This window comes from Actinia tenebrosa, unplaced genomic scaffold, assembly GCF_029948245.1.
Source record: "Actinia tenebrosa isolate PJP-AT-01 unplaced genomic scaffold, QUT_ActTen_1.0 PGA_scaffold16__25_contigs__length_10494907, whole genome shotgun sequence".
Taxonomy (NCBI): domain Eukaryota; kingdom Metazoa; phylum Cnidaria; class Anthozoa; order Actiniaria; family Actiniidae; genus Actinia; species Actinia tenebrosa.
The window spans coordinates 7,501,389-7,528,285 of NW_028292576.1; the positions used below are offsets into that span (position 1 = coordinate 7,501,389).

The 26,897-nt window shown below is 43.0% G+C and overlaps 2 protein-coding genes across 2 annotated transcripts; one reads left to right on the plus strand and one right to left on the minus strand.

The window, feature by feature from the left end:
• The first annotated feature begins 882 nt into the window (after nt 1-882).
• On the plus strand, nt 883-21,192 carry LOC148910689 (uricase-like). The gene is made up of 5 exons (XM_089031233.1): nt 883-943; nt 18,518-18,593; nt 19,775-19,822; nt 20,110-20,193; nt 20,981-21,192. The coding sequence occupies exons 3-5, from the start codon at nt 19,787-19,789 to the stop codon at nt 21,053-21,055; spliced, it is 195 nt and encodes a 64-aa protein (XP_088887359.1). The 5' UTR covers nt 883-943; nt 18,518-18,593; nt 19,775-19,786; the 3' UTR covers nt 21,056-21,192.
• Nucleotides 21,150-25,585, minus strand: LOC116298612 (uncharacterized). Its single transcript, XM_031707129.2, has 3 exons — nt 25,309-25,585; nt 24,089-24,310; nt 21,150-23,498 (listed from the first exon to the last, which is right to left on the minus strand). The coding sequence occupies exons 1-3, from the start codon at nt 25,340-25,342 to the stop codon at nt 22,819-22,821; spliced, it is 936 nt and encodes a 311-aa protein (XP_031562989.1). The 5' UTR covers nt 25,343-25,585; the 3' UTR covers nt 21,150-22,818.
• Between the last annotated feature and the right edge of the window lie 1,312 nt (nt 25,586-26,897).

A 26,897-nucleotide genomic window follows, 5' to 3' on the forward strand; every position in this document is an offset into this window, starting at 1 on the left:
AAAGTACAAATTGGGATTTATGGTGACTACTCTTGGTCCAATTCAGAATCAGTAATTTTGTCCAAAATAGTTATTATAACAGTTAAAAAAGCTTCTATTTTTCATTTGAAGAAAATCCTAAAGTTTCTGGCGGCTTGAAGGGAATGAAAGTCTTGAAAAACAACCCAGTCCAGGATTTACAGGTAAAGTGTAATGGAAAAAAAAAGAACGAATGGGATTGGAAATGGAAAGTGAAAAATGGGAATGATAGAAAGATAGCTTCTATCAAGCAATTTTAGTCTAACTGCAATTATCGTTGCCATTATTGTTGGAACTATTGCTTGAAAGTTGACGCTAGTGCAATAAATTTTTTTTTTGATCATATTAAAGGTAGGGGAGGAGGTCGGTAACAAAAAATAAATACATAAATAAATAATGAAAAAAAAAAGCAGCATGAATAATAAAAATATTAATATATGTATATTATTGTAAATGAATTAACACCACCCTTAAAAAATATATTAAGATAAAAAAAATATTAAAGGTTGAACTACCGAAAATCTATTGATTTTCGTGTTAAAATAACATCTTACCAGGTAGTAGAATGAAGTCATTAAACCCGTGAAATAGATATTTGACTGATACACATTGTTTTCTTTTGTGTCTATTTGACTATTACAGGTTGACTAGTATTTTTTGTTTCACGGAGTTAAAAGCCCTCACTCTAATGATGACGATTGTAAATTATGGCTCTGAGGTTAACTTTAAAAATAAAGGCTTTAAGATTACCTATAGCCTCGTGTAGAGCAACACCTACTCTAAATTTTTGTCATCATTATATTGCAGGTTTTCTCAAAGATCAATACACAATACTTCCTGAAGTTGACGATCGTTGTTTCTCGACCACTGTGTTTTGTAAATACGACTATGATTATTTACGCGGCGTGGATTATGACAAAGTGTGGTGAGTTTTGATTTAGTTATAGTTATATATACTGGGTCTCTTGTCGTGTGTCGGGTAAAGTTATACTGTATATAGTTAACCAAACATCAATATTGTTTATGAACCCTGAAACAACCTCTAGGCTGATCTAGGTCAGGGCATTGCTAACTCACAGATCCAACCCTAGTAGTATAGGGAATGGGGGTTCCAGCGCAATCTCAACACGGGCAAGACCCGTGTCAAAATCCACCTACGGACGACCCCCACTCCAAGTGTGGTTGAGGGCAACAGCGCACTTAAATATGTTAGTCTATATATGGAGTGCGAAGAATGTAAGAGAACTTTTAAGAAAGAAGCGGATTTGAAAAAGCATTTGAAAATGAAGACGAAGTGTATGAGCAGTTATGATTGTGGATGTGGTAAGAAGTTTGAGACTAAGGTTAAATTGTTTTGGCATTGTCAGGACTGTGAGTACGACTACGACGACCTAAAAAGTGCTTGGTATTAGGTATAAAATATTTCCTATTATATAAATGGAATCCCAAAGCAACTTCAGCACGGTGACAATACCCGGTAACGGTGAGATTGACGTTAGACAGTTTTGGCGTCAGTCAGAAAGGAAGGTTAAAAGGACTCTCCGAAAAAGTATAGAAGAATTAGGAGCCCTGAAAGCGAGCATAATGGTAGAAGTAAGTTTGTCAAAAGACGAGGTAATGACGACAGCAATGTTGCGATCAAAGTCGTTAGTGATATTAGAATCCACGAATCTGGATAGGTCACTCAGTGAAGCCTTAGAAGCAATAATGGAGTCGCTGTCTAACTACACGAAAGAAGGATCGGGTTGGACAGTAGAGGAGGTTGAAGGAATAGAGATAAGTATAGCCAGGTACGTACCCATACGAGGGGGGAGTTACGTACCGCTACCAACGTGGGTAGAAAGGAAGAAGGCTATTGTAAACGTGAAGAATGAAGACAATCGATGCTTTATGTGGGCAATCAGGTCTGCACTGTATCCAGCAGAGAAGGATCCCTGTAGGACAAGTAAGTATCCCACAGATGATTTAGAGTGGGATGGTGTGGAATTTCCCATGCAGTTGGTAGACATCCCCATATTTGAGGAAATAAACGATCTAGCAATTAACGTTTACGGAGTCAGAGAGCAGACAATAGTACCGTTAGTTCTGTCAAAAAGTAAAGGAGAGCGCGTACATTTATTCTACCACGGCGGACACTACTCATGGGTTAAACACATTAGCAGACTATTCTACAGACATACTAAGCACAAAGGCAAAAAGTACTTCTGCGACTGCTGCTTGCTGTCATTTACATCCTTAAATACCCTAAAGAAACACGATGAGATCTGCCGCGGAGTCGAAGAAGTGGCGCAACGGATCCAGATGCCCACCAACAAAGAGCTTTCATACGCAGACCATCAAAAGCAGATGCAAGTGCCTTACGTGATATATGCAGACTTCGAAGCGTTGATAACTAAGGAAGAGCAGAAACGTGGTGCCACGAATAAGGTAGGATTACACGAGATCTGCTCCTTTGGTTACATAGTAGTCAAATCAGACGGTAAAGCAAACCCTCCTGTGATTTACCGAGGTAAGAACGCAGCTAATGAGTTTCTAGAAGCATTGCGAGAAGAGGAGGGGGAGATTAGAGAACAATTAAGACGTCCAAAGAAGATGGAATTTACCAAAGAGAACCAGGAGGCTTTTACCAAGGCAAAGAAATGCCACATTTGTCAACATACGCTTCTCCAGTTTGGAAGACGAGCCAAGAAAGCGTGGGATGAAGATGGAAAGTATCTAGGAGAAGCTCATTTAAATGCGGGAAGTATGCTAAGAAGGGTGAGAAGCCGGGAAAGCCCTCCACGCACTGCATTCACTGCCACAAAGCATTTGTTGAGGATTTCTATGTGGATAAGGTTAGGGATCACTGCCACATCACGGGTAAATACAGAGGAGCGGCTCATTGGAAATGCAATATAAACTTCAAAGTAAATCCAGACATGGAGATTCCGGTGTTCTTTCACAACCTCCGCGGTTACGACTCCCATTTGCTACTACAAGGAACAGACGGCTCCGACGTCAAATGCATACCCAACAACAAAGAGCGCTACATGTCCGTAACTGTGGGTAAGCTAAAGTTCTTAGACTCGCAGCAGTTCATGGCGGACTCCTTAGCAAACCTCGTAAAGTATAACACCAACTTTCCCATTTCCAGTCAATATGGCGCGGAAAGGAAAGGAGTCTACCCATACGAATACATGGACTCCTGGGATCGATTCAAAGAACCCCTACCACCCAAAGATCGCTTCTACAGCACCCTAAATGAGTCCGGCATAAAGGATGAGGAGTACCAGCATGCGTTAGACGTGTGGGAAAAGTACTCCTGTGAGAACATGGGGGACTACCACGACATCTACCTAAGGTCTGACGTAGTGCTGCTTGCAGACGTTTTCCAAAGCTTCAGAAAGATGGCTATGGAATATTACGGATTGGATCCCGCTAATTTCTACACGGCTCCTGGGCTCAGCTGGAGTGCTTTGTTAAAGAAGACAAATGCGCAGTTGGATCTCCTAACGGAATACGACATGTACCGCTTTATGGAAGACGGTATCCGCGGCGGCGTATGCGGGCCCAGCCGACGTTACGCCCGCGCAAACAACCCCTTAGTAGAGCACGACCCAGAGAAACCAACCACATACATTTACTACCTGGATGCGAATAACCTTTATGGTTGGGCAATGTCACAGTACCTACCTGTGAGAGACTTCGAATGGGATCCAGTGAAGCCGATAGACTTCTACATGCAGGTAGGAAAGGAGGAAGACAAGGGTTACGTTTTAGAAGTGGATCTGGAGTACCCAGAGCGCCTGCACGACGAACACAATGAGTTCCCCTTAGCACCAGAAGCGATAGAGATACCATTTAAGCAGCTAAGTCCGCTGCAAAAGCAAATGTGCCCTGGTTACAAACCGTACAGGAAACTAACTATGAACCTGATGGATAAGAAGAAGTATGTGGTACATTACCGCAACCTGCAGTTCTACGTGCGACACGGAATGCGCGTAGAGAAGATCCACAGAGTCCTAAAATTCACGCAGGAACCCTGGATGCGCCCCTACATTGACTTTAACACGCAAAAGCGTACCGCAGCGAAAAATGACTTCGAGAAAAACCTCTTCAAACTGATGAACAACAGCGTGTTCGGAAAGACAATGGAGAACATCCGCAAGCGCGTAAGCGTAAAAATAGTCAGCACCAAAGAGGAAGCAGAAGCATACGTGTCACAGCCAGGCTTCATTAGATACGTAGAAATGCTGAACTTCTACGTGATTCACATGAAAAGGGCAAACCTCTTACTAAACAAGCCCGTTTACACAGGCTTTACGGTGCTGGATCTATCGAAGCTGCTTATGTACGAGTTCTACTACGATAAGCTTAAGCCAAAGTACGGAGACCGCTGTCGCCTCCTGTACACAGACACCGACTCCCTAATTCTAGAAGTGCAAACGGAAGACGTTTACAAAGACTGCCTCCCCGACATAGACGAGTACGACACCAGCGGTTACCCGAAGGAGCACTTCCTTTACTCTGCGAAGAATAAGAAGGTAATTGGGAAGATGAAAGACGAAATGTTAGGAAAACCCATCGTGGAATACGTGGGGCTGAAACCCAAGATGTACAGCGTGCTAAAGTTAGACGGCGTAGAAAAGAAAGCCAAAGGCGTAAAAAAGTACGTGGTTAAGAAGGACATTACCCACGATTCCTACTTAAAGGTCCTGCGTACGCGTAAGGAACAGCGGCATAAGATGAACAGCCTGCGCAGCTATGGTCATCAGATACATAACGTCACGCAGGAGAAGGTGTCACTGTCTGCATTTGACGGTAAGCGATGGATGTGTGATGACGGAGTGCATACGATAGCATTCGGACATCACACGATAAGCAGTTCTTCCATGACGAACCCACGTGTGGGGCCATCGTGAAGATAATACAAGATGGGCTGACCCTTCTTAGCTATTACGCTTCGGATCTGGTAAGTTTCCAAAGACCAATTAGGATCCGTAGCTCTTTTGGATCCTCCTTCTAATTCACCCGGTCCGTAGAGATATCGGACTGTGACATTACCTAATTTTTTTTCATGGGGGAAGACCGCCCTTGAACTTCTGACGTAGGACTTGTGTTCCACGTGTTTCTTTTTTATGGCATCCTTGGGTTTCATTCCCGTAGCCCTGGCCGCCTCGTTGTTCAAAGCCGCGACGACCTGGGGGAGCCTCTGAGTCCATTCCCTGTTGCGTTTGGAGGGATCTTCCAGTTCTTTCCAATACTGGTACCCAAAGAGACGCTCGGCCAGGGTCTTATTGAATCTTTCGACGATGCTCTGACCCCTGTGGTACTCTGCCTCGGCTCTCCTAATTTTAGTGCTGTGGTCTTTCAGGGTCTTAGTAACCACGCCCATAAACTCTGTCCCCGCATCCACTTGCAGCAGCTTGGGCCATTTCAAGACGCGCTTATAAATCCTACCTAGGGCTTCTGCGACTTCCCCAGAATCCTTGCTGGTTATGGGTTCGGCGTCCTTGTATCTGCTTGCGATATCAACTACGGTCAAAGCGTATCTATAGGTCTTTTTTCTCACCTTGTCGTGCGGTAAGAAAAGCAAATCCGCCTGATGAACTTCATTGGGGGTATTTACGGTGAAGCTGGGCCTGGGAATGTACTTAGGCACGGGAAGATAAACCTGCCAGAGGGTTTGTTTTCTTAGCCAGTTCTTAGCCGTTTCTTCTGATACCCTGGCCGCAGTCGCGAGTTTCTTGATAGCTGATGCTCCTCTCCAATAGCCTTCAGGTCCATAGTAAATCCTTTTGAGTTTATCCTCTACGCGGCCCATTATATGAATTCCAAGACGAGATTGATTTGACGTCCATTGAAATCCACCGTCTCTCCGTCCACTTTAATGGTGATGTTTATGCTTTCTACCAAATTAGACAAATCATAGCTTAAAGAAATGGGAGTGTATTCTACCAGGTCAAATGGATTACCCTTAGGTAGGAATTTGGACATAAGAGAAGACTTTTCTCCATTGTTGTAACTATGGACTAAATCGCAATAGACTTCGTAAGAGGATGCGACTTTCCATTTCACAGGTATGGCTGTGTTGGTAATCGTCTTGCCTGAAGCACATAATAAAGATCCCAATGGGTCAGACTTTCCAAAAGTCATTGAATAATTTGACATATTATGTTTGAGGGTCATTTCGTGCGGCAATCCTGTGGTGAGAGTATAACCGTGTTTTGCTAATTCCTTGGCCAGTGTGATTGGTGTGTAATGTCCATCGGGCAGCAATACGGCTTGATAGTTAGATCCTCCTGTATGCTCAGTGACTATGCCCCTAATCAGGTTATACCAAGAATTGTACAAAGAGCAACTTATGAGCCGAACCTTATGGGCTTTAATGGGGGGATTTAAATAAGTGGTAAAGTTATTTTTATCGCTTTCCAAAAAGACGATCATTATATTAGATACGCCAAAGCTACGCCTCCCGCCAGCCCTGCGACTCCTACAAAGACCAATTCATTGTCTTTTTGTTTCTTAGAAGGCTGGTAGTAATCCTTAAACTGAGGCTTTCTCATTCTAAAGTCGGGATGCGCCTGCGCATAGAGCTTAAAGGCGTAGTCTGTGTTTTCGAAGTTCTTATCCGCCTGCATTTTGTCTTGGTAGTTCTTGTCCAACCAATCCCTGTAAGCTTGTCTTTTTTCATTCCAAGCCGCCACGTCTCGCTGATATTTCTCCAGCGCTAAGTCGTGTCTCTTCCTCTCAGCGGTTAAATCTCCGCTTTTGTCGCCTCTGACTAATCTATCCAAATACTGACCACCATAATTAGCTCCAGTGAATGCTAAAGCTGCAATAACTCCACCTGCGACCACGCTAGCCATTATATATTAGAAAATCACACCGTAGGTAGGTACTTTTCCTTCCGTAGGTAATCCTTTGCCATGATAGCCCCGCCTACGGCAGCGGTCATCTTAGCAAAATTAGCGAAGCTCTTGCTTGGGTCTTCAGTAAAGTCTTCTTTGAGCACTTTCTTACCTACCCAACCAATACCCGCAACGATGGAAGTAATGATAGCTGCTTCTTCAACAGTTTTCAATAACGCGGTTGACATTATATTACAAAGCGAGAAGGAAAATCTAGGTCGCCGCGGGTGATAAATCTACTCCATTTCAGGGATCTTACTTTTTCTAACCTCCACAGGTGCGTGATATGTTGGTGGTTCTACTTTTGGCTTTGCTGCCCGCCATTGTAAGTAAAGGCTGCCTGCTGCTATAGCAACTCCTAACGCGCCAATGACGTATCCCGGATTAATAAAGGATTCCTCTTCTTTTTCCTCCACCTTTTCTTCTTTTTTGGCTTTGTTCTTTTTATTCATCTCCGCGAGCTTCTTTCCGGCAGCGACTCTGCCTGGAGATTTAGCCTTGGTAATCTTGGTATCTTCTACGGGTGGTTGTTCTTCGGTGCCACTCATCTTATATTAAGGGACTTGAAGGACTTGACAAGTAACTTGATGACGACTTGACTAAGTACTTGAGGTGACTTGACAACGACTTGACTAAGTACTTGAGGTGACTTGACAACGACTTGACTAAGTACTTGAGGCGACTTGACAACGACTTGACTAAGTACTTGAGGCGACTTGATCAGGTACCTCAGCAAGTGCCGCCTGGAAGACCTTTTCGACTTCTCTATCCTTCTTGAAGTCCTTCCAAGATGTTCCAAAGGAACCTAGTACCTCCTTCAAGTCGACATGCTGAGCTACGTGCAAAGCCGCAGAGGCGACTGCCATTAACTTACCGCACTTCAAAGACAACCACCCGCAGGTTATCTTAAGTTCTTGGGATATGACATAGTCATCTCTTATGTCCTTCTGTAGTTGCTCCACGTCGTCTATGGGCAGTGCAAGTCCAAGCAATTTAGTCGCAAGTCGGATAGCGGAGTCTGCTACGGCGTCCGTGGTCTTACTTGCAAGGGCGGCCTCGTACCTCTTATGGAACTTCTTAACTTCCTCTTCCGACAACTTATTAACTTGCTCATGGGTAAGTTCCTTGCCAATCATTTCTTTGCACTTCCCAGAAGACACCAGGATGTTAAGTTGTTCCTTGAGGTTACTTTCATCTAACTGCGTGGGGACTTCATCTAAGAGCTGCTCAATGTCCATATATGTTAATGGAATACGGAAACCTCAAAGAGAAGATCATCTTGGAATGTTGGTGCGTTTTTAAATGCCGCATGTATTCGTGTAACTGTTCCTTGGATATCTCACCGCCGTAGTCGCTTAAGATGGTTTCCAGGTCAGACTTACTTGGAGTATAAAATACTACGAGAGAGCCTATGTTTTCCCTGAAGGGCTTAGAGACACTGGTAAGCTGCTGGGAAAGCAACCAAACGCTGATATTGTCGTGTCTACCGCTGAAGGCGAGCTTAACGAGCTCGGAGGTGCGCTTTTTTACGTCGTCCCCGCAGGCAATGTCATCCAATATGAGGAGCGTCTGCGTATCTTTAGGGAATTGCTTATGCCAGAACTTCAAATGGCTGGATAACTCGTTAGGGTCTAAGATATCTACAAAGAAGTCGTCATCTTTCACTCCTATGCCCGTCCAGGTGCGGTTATTCACGTAGGTGGGGCATAATAGCACGATGTAGTCGAAGCGGTATCTAAAGGGTCCTAATAGCTGCTCCACGACGAACTGCGTTTTGCCGCAGCCGGTGGGTCCTACTATCAGAGCATTGCAGGGAATATGGTTCGGATCCATTATATATACGATGGACCCAGTGGACGCAGTAAGAAGGATTGCCACCGACGCAAAAGATAAAAGAGACACCATAGAAATGCAAAGGGAGGAGATCGATCGGCTGAAAGAGCGCGTGCAGGAATTGTACGATGAAATGTGCGGTCTGAAGCGCGCAGAACGGTTTGGTGCGCTGATAACTATGGCAACGTGGGCTAAGGAGTCCGTTAAGGACTTCATGCGATATCCCCTGTAGAATGTTAACAATAAGGTTAAATCTTTGTTAAGTATATGTGGAAACTATTCCAAAGAATGCCTCAGAATGTTGACGTTTAGGTTAAATCTTTGTTAAGTATATGTGGAAACTATTTCAAAGAGTGTCTCAGAATGTTGACGTTTAGGTTAAATCTTTGTTAAGTATATGTGGAAACTATTTCAAAGAGTGTCTCAGAATGTTGACGTTTAGGTTAAATCTTTGTTAAGTATATGTGGAAACTATTTCAAAGAATACCTCAGAATGTTGACGTTTAGGTTAAATCTTTGTTAAGTATATGTGGAAACTATTTCAAAGAATGCCTCAGAATGTTGACGTTTAGGTTAAATCTTTGTTAAGGATGTTAAATGGAGGCTAAGATATTGTTAAGTATATATGGACTGCTTGTTGTGTAAGAAGGTGTTCAGCACCAAACAAAGACTCCAATACCACGTTCGTCGCGGCGTTTGTACAAAGAAACCCCTTAGCCGCGCTTGTAAGGATTGCGGTAAGGAATTCAGCACCGTTCAAAAGATGCAACAACATCAGGATAAACGCATTTGTGGGCTTTGTAAGGACTGTAATAAGGAATTCCACAACCCCTTTGAAATGCAGCAGCATCTGAAAAGGGGCGTCTGTGATCAGACCAGACAGTGTAGTTTCTGTAATAAGATACTTAGTAGTCGTCAACGTTTACAGACGCACCGGAGAACGCATGATTATAGGTTTCTCTCCCGCGCTTACGACTTGGAAGGCGTGGATTGCTACCAATGTGCGGATTTGATGTGTCGCTGCCCGCATAAAGAGGATTACTTAAGGAATCGCATAGATTACCATAAGAAGATAGTCCGTACTTTCCCCTCTTTCGAACGCGCCGAAGGCGTTCCGTGGACTAAAAGGGAGTATTGGAGGCAGGAGTGCGATCGTTGTGGTTGTGTCAGAGAAGAGGAACATATCTTCAACTGTCTTAACAAAGATTTAACCTAAACGTCAACATTCTGAGACACTCTTTGAAATAGTTTCCAGGCATCCTTAACAAAGATTTAACCTTATTGTTAACATTCTAAGACACTTTTGAAATAGTTTCCGGGGTGTCTTAACAAAGATTTAACCTTATTGTTAACATTCTGAGACACTCTTTGAAATAGTTTCCACACATACTTAACAAAGATTTAACCTTATTGTTAACATTCTGAGACACTTTTGAAATAGCATTTCTTGGGGCCTTTAATAGTAAGGTAGGGTTTGCGCAAAGAGTCTCAAATCCCATCCTTATTTTTATTCATTATTATTAAGGATAATGAATAATAAGGACCCCTTTTAAAGGTATATGCTAGCCTACGCAGCTGCCTTTCTGGGAGGCATTCTAATTACCCTTTCAATATATGGACTGTATTACTTGCGAACTACCTGCCGACTGCATTACCCCTCGTAAGCCGCCGCGTAAAAAATACACCTACCTTCATTGCGACAGGGTATTCTCCGAAGGATCCTTTGTGGGGCATTGGTGCTCCGCGGATCCTAAAGCGCAGCGGACTTTAGCAGACGCGCTTAACTACAAAGAGGAGATGGAGTGACTGTTCTTTCAATGTCAAACTTCCATCGGCCATTTACCTTACCATAGCTGCGTAAGTGGGTGAATTCCTCACCCTGAATTACGTACCGCACGCAATCCGGCGCCCAAAGGGAATATTCCTTACCTTCTAAGTCTTTGAGGACTAACCGTAAACGGTCGATGTCTTCGAAGACGACGTAATTTTTTATTTCGTATGCTTTACCGTGGACAAGATCACGCCAATGAATTAAGTTGAGCTTCATTATACCTATGAAATATTTTTAGGTGCGTTTTCAAAGTGGCGTAGGACTTAAACCGCTTTACACAGCCCTTACAGGGAATACGAATGCCGTCCGCATAATCCATGAGGGCACGACAGATGACGTCGTAATCGTTGCTAACCATAGTTAGGTAACCATTTACATCAAGCTGCGCAATTTTTTTGGATTGCTTCGCGGATAAGACGCCGTTTCCTTTTGGGGTTTTCAACTCAATACACAACCCGCGGTATTTCTTGTGGGCGTTAAGGATTAAAAGGTCTGGCTGGCCGGCTTGGTAGCCTTTTCGCCAGCAGGTTATTCGCTTGCTGTCTGAATCTTGAAGCTCGCCAAGGCCTGGTGCTATGATGAATTCAGGGTAAAACCTACGCATGTAGTCGACTACCTTCGCGTGTAGGTCGGCTTCATTTTCTATCTTAAAAACTAATTTATTCGGGCCGTCGAAGCGCTTGTTCATCGCATATTTACCCGTCTTTCTCAACGCGGGTAGGACTTCTTCGAGGACCCAATCTTGGAATTCTTCTGCCTTTGCCATCTTCGAGGAGAATATCAACTGATACAATCCGGATTCGTTCACATACAGGGAATGTGGGTGTGAATTGGAAGGGAGGCGATTCACCTCCATTCTAAGTTCGCTAAGCCTTACCTTGTATTTATCGCGAACGTGCACCTTAATTGCATCTTTTGGGCGTTCGTAGCCCAATGCGGCCGCTACTTCCTTTGCTTTGAAGTACAATTTATCGCCTTGCACGACTTGCAGTTTCGTACCGTTGCTTTCAAATACGCGAAGCATTGTATATTCAAGAAATATTTTAACATTGACGACTTCATTCCTCAGCCGTCCTAGTAGGCAACGCTTTTCAATTGGTTCATTTCTACGCTTAACTGCGCGTCAGACACGACGAAGACGTAGCAGTTTATTTTATCACCGTCGCCCGCGGAGGCATTCTTGGTGCGTTTGATTTCCAATGTTATGCCATCCTGCGTATTTACTAGACGGAGGCCTTGACCATGTAGGTCTTCGTCGTTAATGGTGCGCATGTCAATCCACAGCGCATATTTATCCTTAAAGAATTCCTCGGGGCTAATTTGGTCGCCAAACTTGCGCATGGCCTCTCTGTACACGTCTGCGGGCTTTATCCCCTGGGAGTAGACCTTGTTTGGAACGCCGTTTATGTTGACCCCCACGTTAGTAATGTTGGGGTTGTGAAAGGCCTCGGAGTCGCGCTTACCAGCCTCATAGGGCTTAGCAAACACCAGCATCAACCCCGTAAGACTTCTTCGGGGGAGGTTAATGCTTTGGTTGATAACCTCATCCGTCTTATCCAGGAAGCTGAACGTCTTATACATCACTACGTGGTCGTAAAGGAATGCCTTGCCGGAGCTGTATTCCATGCCAGCGCTACGGGCCAGCTCTTCGCTGTACACGGTCTCGTACTGTAATTCTAAGTTGGTAATAGAGTATGGGGTTGTTGTGGTAAGTGCAGTGCTTAGCCCACCAATAATGTTATTAGCATCTGCTAAAGTTACTTCAAACTGCAGTTCGGATAACTGTCTTGGGTAATACACACCGTGATTCGTAATCACTTCAAAGTCTAATGGTATGACATACTTACTACCATAGGCGGTCTTTATTCGCTTTGCGTCTGCCACTGCGGTTTCTCCGCTGCCGTCAGTAGGTTGCGTTTTCGTAGGTGTGCGAACCTTACGTAGAATGACACTACCAATTCCTTGTTCTATCCTTTGCGCGCGGTCAAAGGCTGTCAACCATAAGTCTTTGTACGTGGTATACAGATCGTACCTATTTAAGTCCAGCAAGGATTCCCCGGCGAACTTTACGCGCATCTTAGAAACGATGTTGCGACCCACGTTGTTAACGATAATCCTTTCATCTGTGGGGCTTGACTGTACCGCTAGGTCAAACCTCAAAGCCAAGGTGCCGGGTACTAAGACTAGGTTATCCGTTAGGCGGGGCACGCCTACGTACAGCGTCTCCCCTGGCTTAGCGCTAGAAGGGGTAAAGGTGACCCGGTGAAAGGTGCGTTCCGCTTTCAGCCCGCCAACCTGCTTAGGTAATACGTTGGGATTTAACTTTGAGCTTATCATATATAATGGAAGTAGAAGGAACGGATTTTGACCCCCTTACCGAAGAAGGCCAAGTCGATATTAACGATGAAGAATTTGATGAATGGACTAAAAACGCGGGGGCAAAGCCTTTGCTTTACGACATGGCCTTGATAAGCAAGTATGGCAATAGGTGGAAAAGCTTCAAGGCAGCCTTGAATCGCATGTGGCAATCAAGGAACCGCGGCAGCCCCGTCCCCGAGTACTTGGAACTTCAAAACACAGACGAAGCAGCCGCGCGGGAAACCGTAGAGTGGGCAATGCAAGAGCTAACGCAGCGCTACGACAACTTTGATGCTGACGACGTAAAGCTTACGGAAAAGGGAAACAAAGTCCTCATAAGCGTCCAAGACTTAAGATTTCCCGACAAAGACCGCTGGACAAAACCGCAACCCCTCTTTGATGAGGAGGGCAACGTTAGGGGCGACGTCTCAAGATTAAAAGGCTTTCAGCGTGCCACTAGAAGCATGTTAGAAAGGTTGGAAACCCTGAATGAAAAGGTTGCGCTAGAAAGGCGCGCTATCGAACTGCAAAAGGCGCTGGAAGAAAAAGAGGCGGCGTACGAAAAGCAAAGTCGACTACTTGCTAATGCTGAGAAGAAGTTTAGTCAACGAGACGTAAGAATGGAAGAAATGACGAAACACTTAGATCAGGCTTTACGTGATCGGGATAAAGCAGAAAGGGAGTTGGAGGAGGCTAAGAAATCACATGCTCCGACGGCGGCGTTAGAAAAAACGCTAAAGGAAAGGGAGTCAAGCTATAAAAAACAATTGTTGCGGCTTGGTCAAAGTAAAGACGAAAGCATACTGCAAATTAAACGAGAAGCCGAAAAGGCTTTAGATGAAAGGGATACAGCTCGACAGGCTTTTCGCCTTGCTCTGCAGGACCTAAACATGAGTCAGGAGGAAGTTAGGAAATTACAAACCACCATAGAGGGTTCTTTGGTGGAGCGGCGGCAGTTAGTTGCTGAAATCAACATTAAAGAAGAGCAAATCCAGCAAAAAACTCAGGCCATCGAAGACCTGGAAAAAAACATATCCGAAAAGCAGGAAATAATTGCGGACCTAACTCGTACCGAAGAAGAAAGGGAGGCTGCCCAAAGGGAATTAGAAGCCCTTCAGGAGAGAGTTGCGGAATTACAGGCGCAAAAGGAAAACCTGGAAAAGGAGTTGGGGCTTACCACCAAGGAAAAGGTAAAAAGAGCCCTTTTGAAGTATGGTCTTCCGCTGGCATTTGCGGTCGCTATTTCAAGCGTAGTAGGCGTGATCTTGTCCGCGCTTAAGGCTACAGGCGCGGGCGTAAAGAAATTAGGCAATGGGCTGACGGACTTGGGAAAAAAGATGGCAGCCGGTCTTCCTGGGCTGCTGGGTAGCGTTCTTGGCCTGGCGCTTAGGGCCGGCGGAGAACTGCTAAAGTTTGTGGGGAATAACATTTGGATATTAGTCGTAGCTATTGGAGTGGTACTCCTGAAGAAGATGAAGGGTTAATCTTATCCTCGTGTATTACTGGTGGCTTATCGTCGTCGGGCGCCCGAGGCGTCCTCGACTGGGGATAAGTAAAGATAGTATTCGCGCCGCCTTGATAATGCGGAACTAGCGGCAGCACGCTCATGGTGCTAATGGGCTTATGACTCCAAGTAGCATCCGTCGAAGGGTTAACAGTCGGGGCGGCATTTATTCGTATGCGGCCGTTACCATCGCTGGGGCGAACTTGAAGCTTCGCATATCGACAATTGGCTATCATATGAAAAGTTACCGGCGTTATGTCTTCCGTTTGCGGAGGAACGGGCTCCGACGAAAAATGAGTTGGATGCCTGGTATTACTTTTTACCCTGTATGGCGGTAATGGGTGGTTATTCTCATCAACGATCCTAAAACCGGCATTGCATGAGTACCCCGCCGAAATACAAATAGTGCACATGATTAATCCTAGGCCTCCAACCTCCACCCACAATCCGGCGTCTTGCCACTTGTCGCCCACGTACTCCTTTTCCTCCAGGTAATGGAGAAACCAATCTTCCTTCGCGTGTGGATTCATATATTTCAGCAAATAAATTTGCTTCTAAAGGCTAAGCACCGTAAGAGTGCTAATGGTAGCGTGATTATAAGGTCGATCTCTTTGGTCATGTATGCTATTTATCGTTACTACGCCCGTGTCATCTACTCTCATTTGCAGCTTTACCTTCCCATGGCAATCAGCAACCATGTGGAAAGTCCAAACCGATAGATTTTCGGCGCTGCCGGGGTTGGGCTCTACGGAGAAATGCGTAGGCTCCCTGTTGTTTGTCTTATTTCTCATAGGTTGCAGTATGCCATTGTCATCCAGGAACCTGAAGCCCACGTTGGCGTGACTGCTCGTGCCAATGCAAATACTACAAAGGATTAACTTCTTCCCTGAGTAGTTCAAGTCTACAGCCATGCCCGTGACATCAACCCAAGATGCCTGGTTGTATTTTTTCTCGCCTGTGTAAGTCGTATAGACGCAATCTACTCCAGCTACGTAGGGGTTGTTCATCGCCATATATAATAGCTCAGACCAATGCTTGCAGCTGCTAGACCGGCTTTTAGTAAGTTATGGTCATATTCCTCGGTAACCTTCTTTACTGGTTTCTTTGGTGGCTTTTCTACATGCGCCTTCTTTGATGGTTTTTCTACGTGCTCCTTTGGCTTCTCCACGAAATGGGGAATGTTCCTAAGAGTGTCAGAGTTCACGTCATTCACCCCAAACTTCATATCCTTAGTAGCTCGTTGAAGTTTGTTGTTGTAACCCACGACGGAATCGGCGTTGATGACCAAATTACTTGGCATTAGCCAACAACCAGGTGACAAAGCGTAATCCAGTCGCACTTTAGACTGCTGCACTGCAAGTTGATATCTCTGCACCGACTTAGAGATCTCATTCTCGATAACAGCGCTTTCGAAGAGGACAAGGAATACTTGTTGCGTTTCCTGCGACGCACCGGAGGCATCTACGATGGGGCTGCGAGTGCTAACCTGGGCCCCTAGAATGCAGTAAACAAAGGCTTCGATGCTTCGATTAATCCTTGCGAGATTCTTTAGACCAATGCCCTTTGCGGCAAAGAAAGGCGCCCAAGGATATTTCTCTTTGCTTTCTATGAAGTAAATCAAGTCACCTTTTGACGCTTTACCCCCTAAGTCGGAGAATTCCCATCTGCTAGGATACCCCATACCCGGAGTTTCTATGCTGGCGCCAACATACGAAGCATAGGTGTAAGTCTCTCCTAAACCATGGGCGGCACCCTCTTCGTTGCGAAAATCAGGGTTGGTAAGCTTAAACTCATTCCTTAATCGCTCCCATGCGACTTTGTCATATTTGTTATCCTTCGGCTTAAAGATAGTGTCACTAGGAAGCGGTGCTCCTAACTCAAACAATATCCTACGAATAGTAAAAGCAACATGAAATCGCAGGAAAGGAATATGGAACATGTCCGCGGCTATACCGCATCCTTTAGTAGCAGCCCAGACAGCAAAGTTTAACTGCTGCGGCCAATACCGCATGTTGGGACCTGATAACCATTCTCTGGATTCTTTCCCTGAGGTATGTTTCATGGCAGTTTCTCTAAAGATGTCTCTGACTTTTATTTTGAAAGTCGTAGGGCCCACGGGGATTTCTAAGGAGGTAACCATCTTAGCAAAGTCATTTGCGCCACCTTTGTTATCGTAAAATGGGTAATCCTCCGTTGCCGGTAATAAATTCTCTGGAAAATTAGGCTGCCTTTCTTTATGCTCGGGTTTTGGGTTCTTTGGCTCCAAGTCCGCATTGCTGTACATTCTGGAGCCTTTATAGTAAATCCCATCGGGTCTCCTTTCGAACTTACTAGGGTCTGCATGCGGAAACATCTTCCTAAATGCTCTCCAGTTGGCATAATCCCGGTTGTCGTGATGTGGCTGCTCCTCAATATCATTCCCAAAAGCGTCGTACATTAGTATATATAATGGATGTTATACCATCAGCACCTCAGTTGTACCCAGATGTTCCCAATTATCACGCTACCACTAAGGATACAGGTCCTAACGAATTAAACGCTGAAAACTTTAGGCTCAACAAAGCGAACTTAATCCTGGCTTACTTGGAAGGGCAGACAAAACACTACGAAAAAGTCCGAAAAAAGTACGTCAGAGCCCGGAGTACGCTACATAAGATTGCGATAACTTCAGGATCCATATCTGTTGTGTTAACGGGCTCTGGCGTTGCTACTTCGCTTACTGGGCCGGGAATAATTGTTGGAGTTCCTTTGGCCGGCGTTGGGGCAGCTTGTGGTATCATTTCGGCTGTTGCTACGGGTATTATGAAAAAGCTATCCACGAAAATATCCAAGCATGACACGACAATAGCTCTGTCTAGGGCTAAAGTAAATACTATTACCGACCTTGTCTCAAAGGCTTTGCGTGACAGAAAGATAGACGACGTAGAATTCTCGCTTATCTTAGCCGAAGAAGACAAGTACGAGAAACTAAAGACGGACATAAGGAACAAAAAAACAGTCGTAAAAGATCTTTCCGAGGAATCTCGCAAAAAGATCTACCAAGAAGCGAAAGAAGAGCTTCAAAGAAAGCTTGCTCAGTAAATATCGTGACGGGATTCTATTTACATATTGAACGTCAGTCTGGAAATTACGCGTAATATAAATTCATCGTATGAATTACGCGTAATATGTTATTGTCGCCTCGGAATCCATCCTAACAGGGGGTGGTTGGGGTCAATTTTGTAAAATATTTCGTAAATTACGTCAGGATAATAAGGAATATCCTTATTCAGCCGACAAAACATCCACTCGGCTTTTGTCATATCAGAAACCTCAGGAATAGACTTACCGGTAATTTCAGACAAAAGATAGGGAATAGCTTTGTAATATTTCCCTAGCTTTAATTTTTTCAATGTCTTCCGTAGACTTTGCGGGGTTGGCTCTTCTAAATGGTCTATGATTTTCTTCTTTACTTCGTTGTCTAAATATACCGGTCGTAAACCTTGGATATGACTCATCCAGTCCCTAAAGTATTTTATTCTCTTATAAGGTGTTTTCTTACGACCTTCATTGGCGTAATATTGCTCTTTGGTAGCATTTGGTACGGCATTACGAATATTCTTACCACACTCGTAACACTGTGCTGACGTGTCGTCTTCTATTTGCATTTTCTTACCACAACAAATATACTTATTTGGTGGTGGGGTAACAAACTTGGGTTTCAAGCACTTTACACAGAAATCATAAGCAAACTCTTTACATTCTTCGCACTCCATATATAGACTAACATATTTAAGTGCGCTGTTGCCCTCAACCACACTTGGAGTGGGGGTCGTCCGTAGGTGGATTTTTGACACGGGTCTTGCCCGTGTTGAGATTGCGCTGGAACCCCCATTCCCTATACTACTAACCCTGGAACAACCTCTGGGCTGATCTAAGTCAGGACATGGCTAACTCACAGATTGAACCCTGAAACAACCTCTGGGCTGATCTAAGTCAGGGCATGGCTAACTCACAGATTGAACCCTGAAACAACCTCTGGGCTGATCTAAGTCAGGGCACGGCTAACACGGTTAACTGACACATGCATGGTAATTTTTCCAGGGACCTGGTGAAGAACACTATACTGGACCTGTTTGCTGGTCCGGTTCACACAGGAGTCTATTCCGCGAGTGTTCAGGTATGGTGCTGGTGTGAGCGAGACAGCGAGCGATAAAACCAATAAAGACCTTATGAAATAAATGCGCAAATGTTAAATCAATATAAAAGACTTTAAAAGCAATTAAAATTAAATACGCACTCGTAGCATATATGGAGTCAATTTCATTTCTGTAAAAAATTTCAACGCACAGTTAAGCGCGCGCTCACGATATATTAACGATTATCCTTTGAGCCGTTCACATTACGCGAAACAACTCGGGAAATAATAAATGCTTCGGCACTTCTGACTTGACGAACGACGTGATGGCGAGAAGGTGATCCGCGGCGTCATCTCATGTTCGTTGTCAATAGACAGTTTTCTCAAGGTTGCGTGCACATCTATCTTGACGGAACACAAAACTAAAAAAACGCAAATTCAGTAAAATTGAGAAGATAGTTTTATATTTAAAGAGGAAAATAATCGATTTGATGAATGGTCATCGAAAAAAAGTTTCATAGCAATGCATGATAATACTCATCATAAAGCTCGTGTTCTGGTATCGTGGCCCGTCAAGTTCCGTAAGCTTGGATGCGCACGCAACCTTGAGAAAACGGTCTATATTTTAATAGGGCAGTCCCCTGTCAAAATAATGTCAACAATTCAGGTTAAGCTGGTTTAAATGGAGGCCTGTGTTGTCAGGAAAGGCAAGCGTAGAAGTTTAAACATACCTTGGTGTTGCTCGCGTGTTTTACTTGATGCTTGTCGTCTCTCGACGATACTCGAATGAACGAATATAGAAGACCTATTCTCATGCTCGTTAAAAATTCATGAGTAAACCAGCCAATCAATGGGCTATTTTTAGGTCACATGATGTTACTTGAAACCTGGTAAAGTGCTGTGAAAGGAATGCATTCAGTCTGGAGTAACTGGAACAAAATTAATTCAGTCCTAGGACTACTCCAGCTACTCCAAGTCGAATAATTAATGAGCATGAGAAGTCATTTCAAAGCCTCCAATATCGGACTGGACGGGACTCGACTGCGCCTCGGACTGGAACTAATTGCTTAACTTGAAATCCCGTCCAGTCCTCATTGTCGGCTTTGAAATATTACTTCAGAAACCAATGGGACTGGAGATTGCGCGGCCATCTTCTGCCACAGGATTATCCTTTGTTTCTATCAAAACTTTTCTGTGTAATTTTAATTTTATTTTATTTCCAGCATACGTCCTACATGACAGCCCGGTCTATCTTGGGCCAAGTACAACAGGTATCCCATACACGTATTTTACTATTCTTACTGAAACAATTACTTTATCTCCAGCTTGTCAAGTGAAGAGGGTAAGCTGACTTAAGTTTTCGACTATTGCTGGGTTTTTTTATTCTTCCCAAGAGAATGAAATAACAAAAGACACAGCGGCCATGTTGGATGATATAATTAAAGAGACTAATGATGAATCTTTTGTTAAATCCATCTCCAACATGGCGGCTGTGAAAACCATCTATTATCGATAAATCGTTATTAATATTTATATTTGAATGTTATTACTATTTTAGATTGGTTACGTCGAGATTGTAATGCCTAATTCTCACTACTTCAACGTCAACATGGCGCCATTTGGGATTAATAACTACAACGAGGTAAGGGCTGTCGTCTTTCTTCACTCAATCACTCACAAAATAATTTAAATCCCTCCAAAGATGCAGCAATAAGGACATCAAATTAATTCGTTCTTCTTGTAGCACGCAACACTGTCTCGTTGCACACTGTAGAGGGAATGCGATTCCGTAGTACGAACTCGAGCGCAAATAGCTTTTTTGTTACACGAAGCCAAGTAAAAGCCATTTCTGATCAATTTGTTGTAGACGGAGTCGTAATATAATCCGGGCAAAGCTTACTCTGATAGACGGCAACAGTTAATAATTTAAAATATCTTTATACGTAGTATAGAACTGTTGCAGCACGTCGGAATGCATATAATACGGGCAAAGCTTACTCTGATAGACGGCAGCAGTTAATAATTTTATATATCTTTATACGTAGTATAGAACTCTTGAAGCACATCAGAATCCACCTCAATGTGGAGGGCAGAACAATAGGTTTCTAATTCTGACAAGATTGAAACTATTTTGTTTTGTCCTCCCAATTGAGCTGCTTTTCATATACAAGGGATCTATTTGTACATTGAAATTGAGTGCGCATCATCGCCGAGGTCGACGCTCGACTGATACCTACAACTTGACTGATGAACTAGCACTAATGACGTTGCGCGCCACAGTTGTACTAGCTCCAGTCCTGGCGCTTTCTTGCGAGCCGCATCTTCGGTACTAGTATCTCACGGTCAAAACAGCTTCAACCGCGCGTGCGCAGTTGGCACCGTAAACTCCTCTAACAGTGGAATTCTTATTTTGGTCTTGTTTGAATCAGGTGTTGCAGCCAGTTGATAAGCCTAGTGGGAACATCAAGCTCGGGTTGTCAAGGAAACCAAAAGCCAAACTTTAATTAAGGTCCAAATGTACTGTATGACATCTTGGCACTAGTCATGTAAATGTATGACGTCATGGCAGTAGTGATGTAGATGATGACGTCATCGCAATAGCGGTGTAGATTTATTGTTAATTAAAGGTTTTACATTTGTTTGTTGTAGCATGGTTACTTTCAAATTGAAGTCATTTCCAAGGTCTCGGGTGGCATTTGTACCCTAAGTGTTTGCATGTCATGATTGTAGGCTAGTAACGAGACTAATGAGATTCATTCAGTTGATTGATACCAAGCAATAGAATACTCCCTGGTTAATTGGTACCACATGACGGCCAGTGTTTGCATGTCATGATTGTAGGCTAGTAACTAGACTCATGAAATTCATTCATCTGATTGATACCAAGCAATAGAATACTCTCTGGTTGATAGCACATGACGGGCAGTGTTTGCCTGTTATTGTAGGCTAGTAACGAGACTCGTGAGATTCATTCAGCTGATTGATACCAAGCAATAGAATACTCTCTGGTTGATAGCACATGACGGGCAGTGTTTGCCTGTTATTGTAGGCTGGTAATGAGATTCGTGAGATTAATTCAGCTGATTAATACCAAGCAATAGAATTCTCTCTGGTCGATAGCACATGACGGGCAGTGTTTCTGTTAGTTATTGTAGACACCTCTAGTATAATGATATTCGCATTTGTTCAGCTGATTGTGCATACCAAGCAATATGATATGGTTGACCGTACACTTAACCTAATTTGGGAAGACTGTTATCGCATTTAGGCGCAATTAATAAAGTATTTTTAAATGATTATTTAAAAGGCTTTCATTCTACCCATTAAACGTTATACAGCTCAGCGGTGAACGCAACGCGCAAAGCATGAGTGGACAAAATGACCGGCCCTGAGCATTTTTGGAGCTTGGAAGAACGGTCTCCTATGCAGCCGCTATTAGTATAGAGACTAGAAAGAGTGAAGCAAACATGACGGTAAAGTAGAATTGTTTTCATTCTTCCTATCCATTTTTCTGCTGCTTGTAGCCACGTATAATATATTTTAGTCAAAAGAAATCAGAAAAATACGCCAAAGTTGAGTTACAGTAGCCTGGGAATGAGGGCCGGTGGCGCAACGGCTAAACGCGCTGTGATTGGCTAAAAGAAAATTCACCGCTCAGCTGGATCACAGGGAGCCCGGCTTTAGAATTTGTACATGAATAAATAAGTCAATAATATACTTTGGGTTTCCTGTGTTGAGATTTGGTAACTTGATAGCAGATTAATGTAAGTAACTCGAGAGCAGCTTATAATTCAAATTTAACGTATTAGTGTAACGCACGCCCTAGTACGTTACGTTAATCTGCTATCAAGTTACTGGTAGTACGATTACCGGAAATTCAACGTATCAGCGTCTTGTTTCAAATCTCAACACAGGAAACCCAAAGTACATTATTGACTTATTTATTCATGTAGAAATTCTAAAGCCGGGCTCCCTGTGGCTGGATATGCATATGCTATTTAATAGCAATACTGTGGCTTACCTTAAATTCTAACATTTGATGTAAATTTGTAAATGAACTTTAAACAATCGCAGCCATTTCTAAAAATTAATTTCGTACCAACACTCTTACCTACTTAACACGATGACACTATACCAATATATATTAAGCTTACTAGCTATGAAAAGACTGGTTTGAAATGTTCGGAAGTTCCATAGATTCCTGAACTTTATTCCCTTCCAGTCCCTGGAATTCAAGCCCATATTTTTCTCTTAGTTCAGGCTCTCTTTATTCTCTCGGGTTATCATTTTCTGCTGTTAGAACAAGTTTATTTTCCATGTCATCTTCCTTTCTTGTATCACCTTCTTCTTTTTCATGGTGAGTTAAATTATGGTTTGTTTTTGCAGTATTTTCATGCGCATGCGTAGTACTATGAAATATGGAGCCCCTTTGGTCCTTGCTCCCAAATCCCTCTCGTTCTTCCTCTCGTATTGTTTCCAAATCAGAAATTGGATTTGAATTTTGTTCATCGTTCTGTGTACAAGTAGTAACGTCTAAGTACGACTCTTCCTTTGTTTCAATGGTTTTTGACAAACCGTCTTTTGCTTCTGCAGAATCTAATGCATTTTCGTTATCATTCTGCGCACGCGTAGTAAGTTCCAAATTGCCTGGTAGTTCTTCTTTGGGTGTAACGCTGTTCTCTTGCGTTACTGAAGTATGTAACACAATATCTGTATCATTCTCGTTTTGTTTATCTTCAACCAGTTCGTTATTCTGCGCTCGCGTATTAAGGAGCAAATCATCCTCAAGTTCATTTTCAGGTGTTGCGCTATGTCGCTGCGTTACTGAAGAATGTAACGCAGTATTCCTCTTATTCATGTTATGTTCCAGTTCCGCCAGTTTTTCATTGTGATAAGTCCCATTCGGAATGACAGGATCGGCGCATCTTTCTTCTACTTCCTCTTGACCTAAATAGTAAAAGAAAAATCCCCAAAACGTTCAAGTTAATCCTTTGCAGAGAGTGATCGCTCAGTCTCCCGAGGCAGATCGAGACCCTAAAAGCTGCGTCTACACGAGCAGTATTTTGCTTGACAGACGACGCGATCTTTTGAAATCACAAACGCGCGGTGAAAATCACAAGTATAGCTATCCTTGCACTTCCTCGCTAGCAGTGTCTTCCTCGTTGGTGATATTTTGATTGGCAGTGATTGTCTGCCTAGAATCTCCAACGAGGAAGACTCTGTTAGCAGGGAACCCTTGCGCAGTCGACGCGTTAATGGAAAAAAAATCTCGTGAAATTAAATGGGTTGAATCTTTTGTGAGTATCATTCTAAACAAAATCTTATTTTCAAATGAGTGACACGTGGTCTGAAATGGGCAAAACAATTGCCTAAGCTAAAGAGGTGTATTTGTCGCGCGTGCTCGTGCAGACATTCTGCAACTTTTAACGGATCCCTTTTGCGTTGCAACCTACGACCACAGGGGTAAGAGCTGGAGCATACCTATTAGCAGCGCAAATCATACAACCAAACCCCTTTCTTTTCATTTTGACACATACCTTCCTCCACTTCCGCAAGATCTTCCAGCACGCGCATCACATACGATGGTCTACGGTCATCCACGCTGCCCAAGCTACTTCTCTTCAGCATCAGCGCCTTCTCTACTTCAGCCTCAGCTCGCAGGGATGCTACCTGTTCCATGTCCCTTGCTATGCGCTGTCGCCGGTAAGCTGCTACCGTGCGCTGCTGGGATTCGATGGTCACTTGGGAATTAGACCGCTCTGTGGCAAAAACAAAAAAACAAAAAAAACAAAAAAAATTCAAGGAAAGACTTAGGAAAACATTCAAGGAAAGACATTGCGGACGCTTGAATTTAAATTTTATCAATGCGAGGCCCTAAAAAGGTCCCCCTAAAAAAGGCAAAAAAAGGGCTGAACATTTAAATGCAAGGCCATGTCACTCATGTTGTCGCATTTTAGCCATAAAAACGCTCTAACGTCAGCTTTTGTGCACAATATTATTCTTTTTTTCTCTGCTCACAAAAGAAACGTGACGAGCTAGCATGACATGTAATCTTTTGGGATTGATAGCCTTCAACTATTGCTACGAAACAGAGAGACAAACACAAATAAACATTGAAAGACTTACGTAGGTTAAGCACAGATTAACTACGAGTTTACGAGACTTACGAAACGAATTTGACGCTCCGATGTGAATAGTTGTGTCGTTAAAGATTATTTGGCAAAATTGTGGTGTTCGGTTACTATCTATGTTGTAAATAAAGCAGGTCCTGTGTTTTTGTTGTGGTTAAAAACTGTACTGTATCAATAAGAAAGCATACTTCGCACCTTGTGGCTTCTTCAAGAGACTATTTTTGATCGGAAAGTAGATAATGTTTTGCCTAAATCTTCCAAAATACAAATTAAGCATTTTGAATCGACTTTCCAGGAAAATCTGCGACTTCGAAAATGTTTTAAAAACTTTCAAAGACTTTAATTGCTAACAGTTTTAGCTCTATCAAAACATAATATTTTGATAAAAAAACTACGACAACTTACCGGACTAATTTTCCAAGATATGAAACTTAAATAAAAACGGTTATAAATAAAAAATAGTTGAGTTTTCTAACTCTGTTTTTTAAGGCATGAATTTTTTGGATACGTTAATTTTTGAGTTCGTTTGCGAAAAGCTCGAATTGACGTGCATGAACTTTTAAAAATATATTCCAAAGAACGTCAACACCTTTTTACACACGAGTCAAAGATCGATGAATTCCTACCTGTTTTTTTAACCTGGCTCGTTCCACAGCCCATTTCCTTTAAACTTCAAACTTGTGCTTCACTTTTGAGCTCATAAAGGAAGGATAAAGGAAGGATGAAGATTGGTTCTTGCTGGCCTGTGAGTCTAGCCATGGTTGTTTATACTGCCTTCAGTGGCATGTTGTCCCAAGGTTTTTGAAGAGGATTCGAGGGGTCTCTGTTGACTCAAGATCTGATATGCTGCTAGCGATGAGCTTTATTGACAAAGACATCTAGACACGTTTTAAGCGTACCCTTTTGAAGCGAAAAAACTCACCCAAGCAATTAAAAGAGAAGCCATCTTATTGTCTTATTGCTTATCAAACAACCTCAGTACACTTAATATTAAAATAATTTTTCGTTGTTTTTTTGTTGTTGTTGAATATCTTAGCTAATTATCATTATTGTTAACGATACAAAGGTAAGGCTTATTAAACAGTGGATTAAGTTTGTTGAAATGACTTATTAATCAGAATTAAGAATCGTGCTGGTTTGGGGGAGTGTGCGTGGCGTGACGACACTAATAGCGGCTGTGTAGGACACCAGGTCTGGCTTGGTATATCACCAGATTTATGCCCAAGTACTTACATGCATCTACTCGATCTTATTACGCGAATCTGCTTAATTACGACACCCTGTTATTACAGACACTTGTTTTTGTTCCAGTGTCATGCATCTACTCTTACATGAACCTGCTTAATACGGACACCCTGTTATTACAGACACTTGTTTTTGTTCCAGTGTCATGCATCTACTCTTACATGAACCTGCTTAATACAAGCACCATGATATTACAGACACTTGTTTTTGTCCCAGTGATATGCATGTTCTCTTACATAAGCCTGCTTAATACGGACACCCTGTTATTACAGACACTTGTTTTTGTTCCAGTGTCATGCATCTACTCTTACATGAACCTGCTTAATACGGACACACTGTTATTACGGACACTTGTTCTTGTCCTAGTTATATGCATGTACTCTTACATGAACCTGCTTAATACGGACACCCTGTTATTACGGACACTTGTTTTTGTCTCAGTGATATGCATCTACTCTTACACAAACCTGCTTAATACGGACACCCTGTTATTACGGACACTTGTTCTTGTCTCAGTGATATGCATCTACTCTTACACAAACCTGCTTAATACGGACACCCTGTTGTTAAGGACAACAAAAGCAGATATTAGAATTAGAAAATTAAAAAGGACGATTGTTGCAATCGGGTTAGTTTCTATACATTGATCGTATACTGACCCAAATGCCTCAACTTGAAACATTGTTTAAAGGCAATAAAGTGTGACTCTAATATTTGCTATTTTTTGCGCGCACTTTTTTTCATCCGGGATCAATTGAATATATTCGGTGTCATCTGTTCTTCCCGGACCGCCGATATCCGGGTTCCTGTCCTTGATCATTGATATCATTCATATTCTTTAACTATAGAAACTTCGTGGGGAATTTGATAAAATTCTAGAAAATCGTTTGCAAGCCATCCAGGGTATCCGAGAAATAAATGCTAACTGAATAGCAGGTCCACAGATGTTCTGGGATGCTGCTTTTTCTAT

What these genes read in the sequence shown, in the direction of transcription:
- LOC148910689 (XM_089031233.1), top strand. Translation starts at nt 19,787, where the DNA reads ATGACAGCCCGGTCTATCTTGGGCCAAGTACAACAG. An exon ending in TCTTGGGCCAAGTACAACAG is followed by an intron (nt 19,823 to 20,109) that starts GTATCCCATACA and finishes TTACTATTTTAG; the next exon opens with ATTGGTTACGTCGAGATTGT. An exon ending in GGATTAATAACTACAACGAG is followed by an intron (nt 20,194 to 20,980) that starts GTAAGGGCTGTC and finishes TGTTTGAATCAG; the next exon opens with GTGTTGCAGCCAGTTGATAA.
- LOC116298612 (XM_031707129.2), bottom strand. Translation starts at nt 25,342, where the DNA reads ATGGGCTGTGGAACGAGCCAGGTTAAAAAAACAG. An exon ending in GAGCCAGGTTAAAAAAACAG is followed by an intron (nt 24,311 to 25,308) that starts GTAGGAATTCAT and finishes TTTTTGCCACAG; the next exon opens with AGCGGTCTAATTCCCAAGTG. An exon ending in TCTTGCGGAAGTGGAGGAAG is followed by an intron (nt 23,499 to 24,088) that starts GTATGTGTCAAA and finishes TTTACTATTTAG; the next exon opens with GTCAAGAGGAAGTAGAAGAA.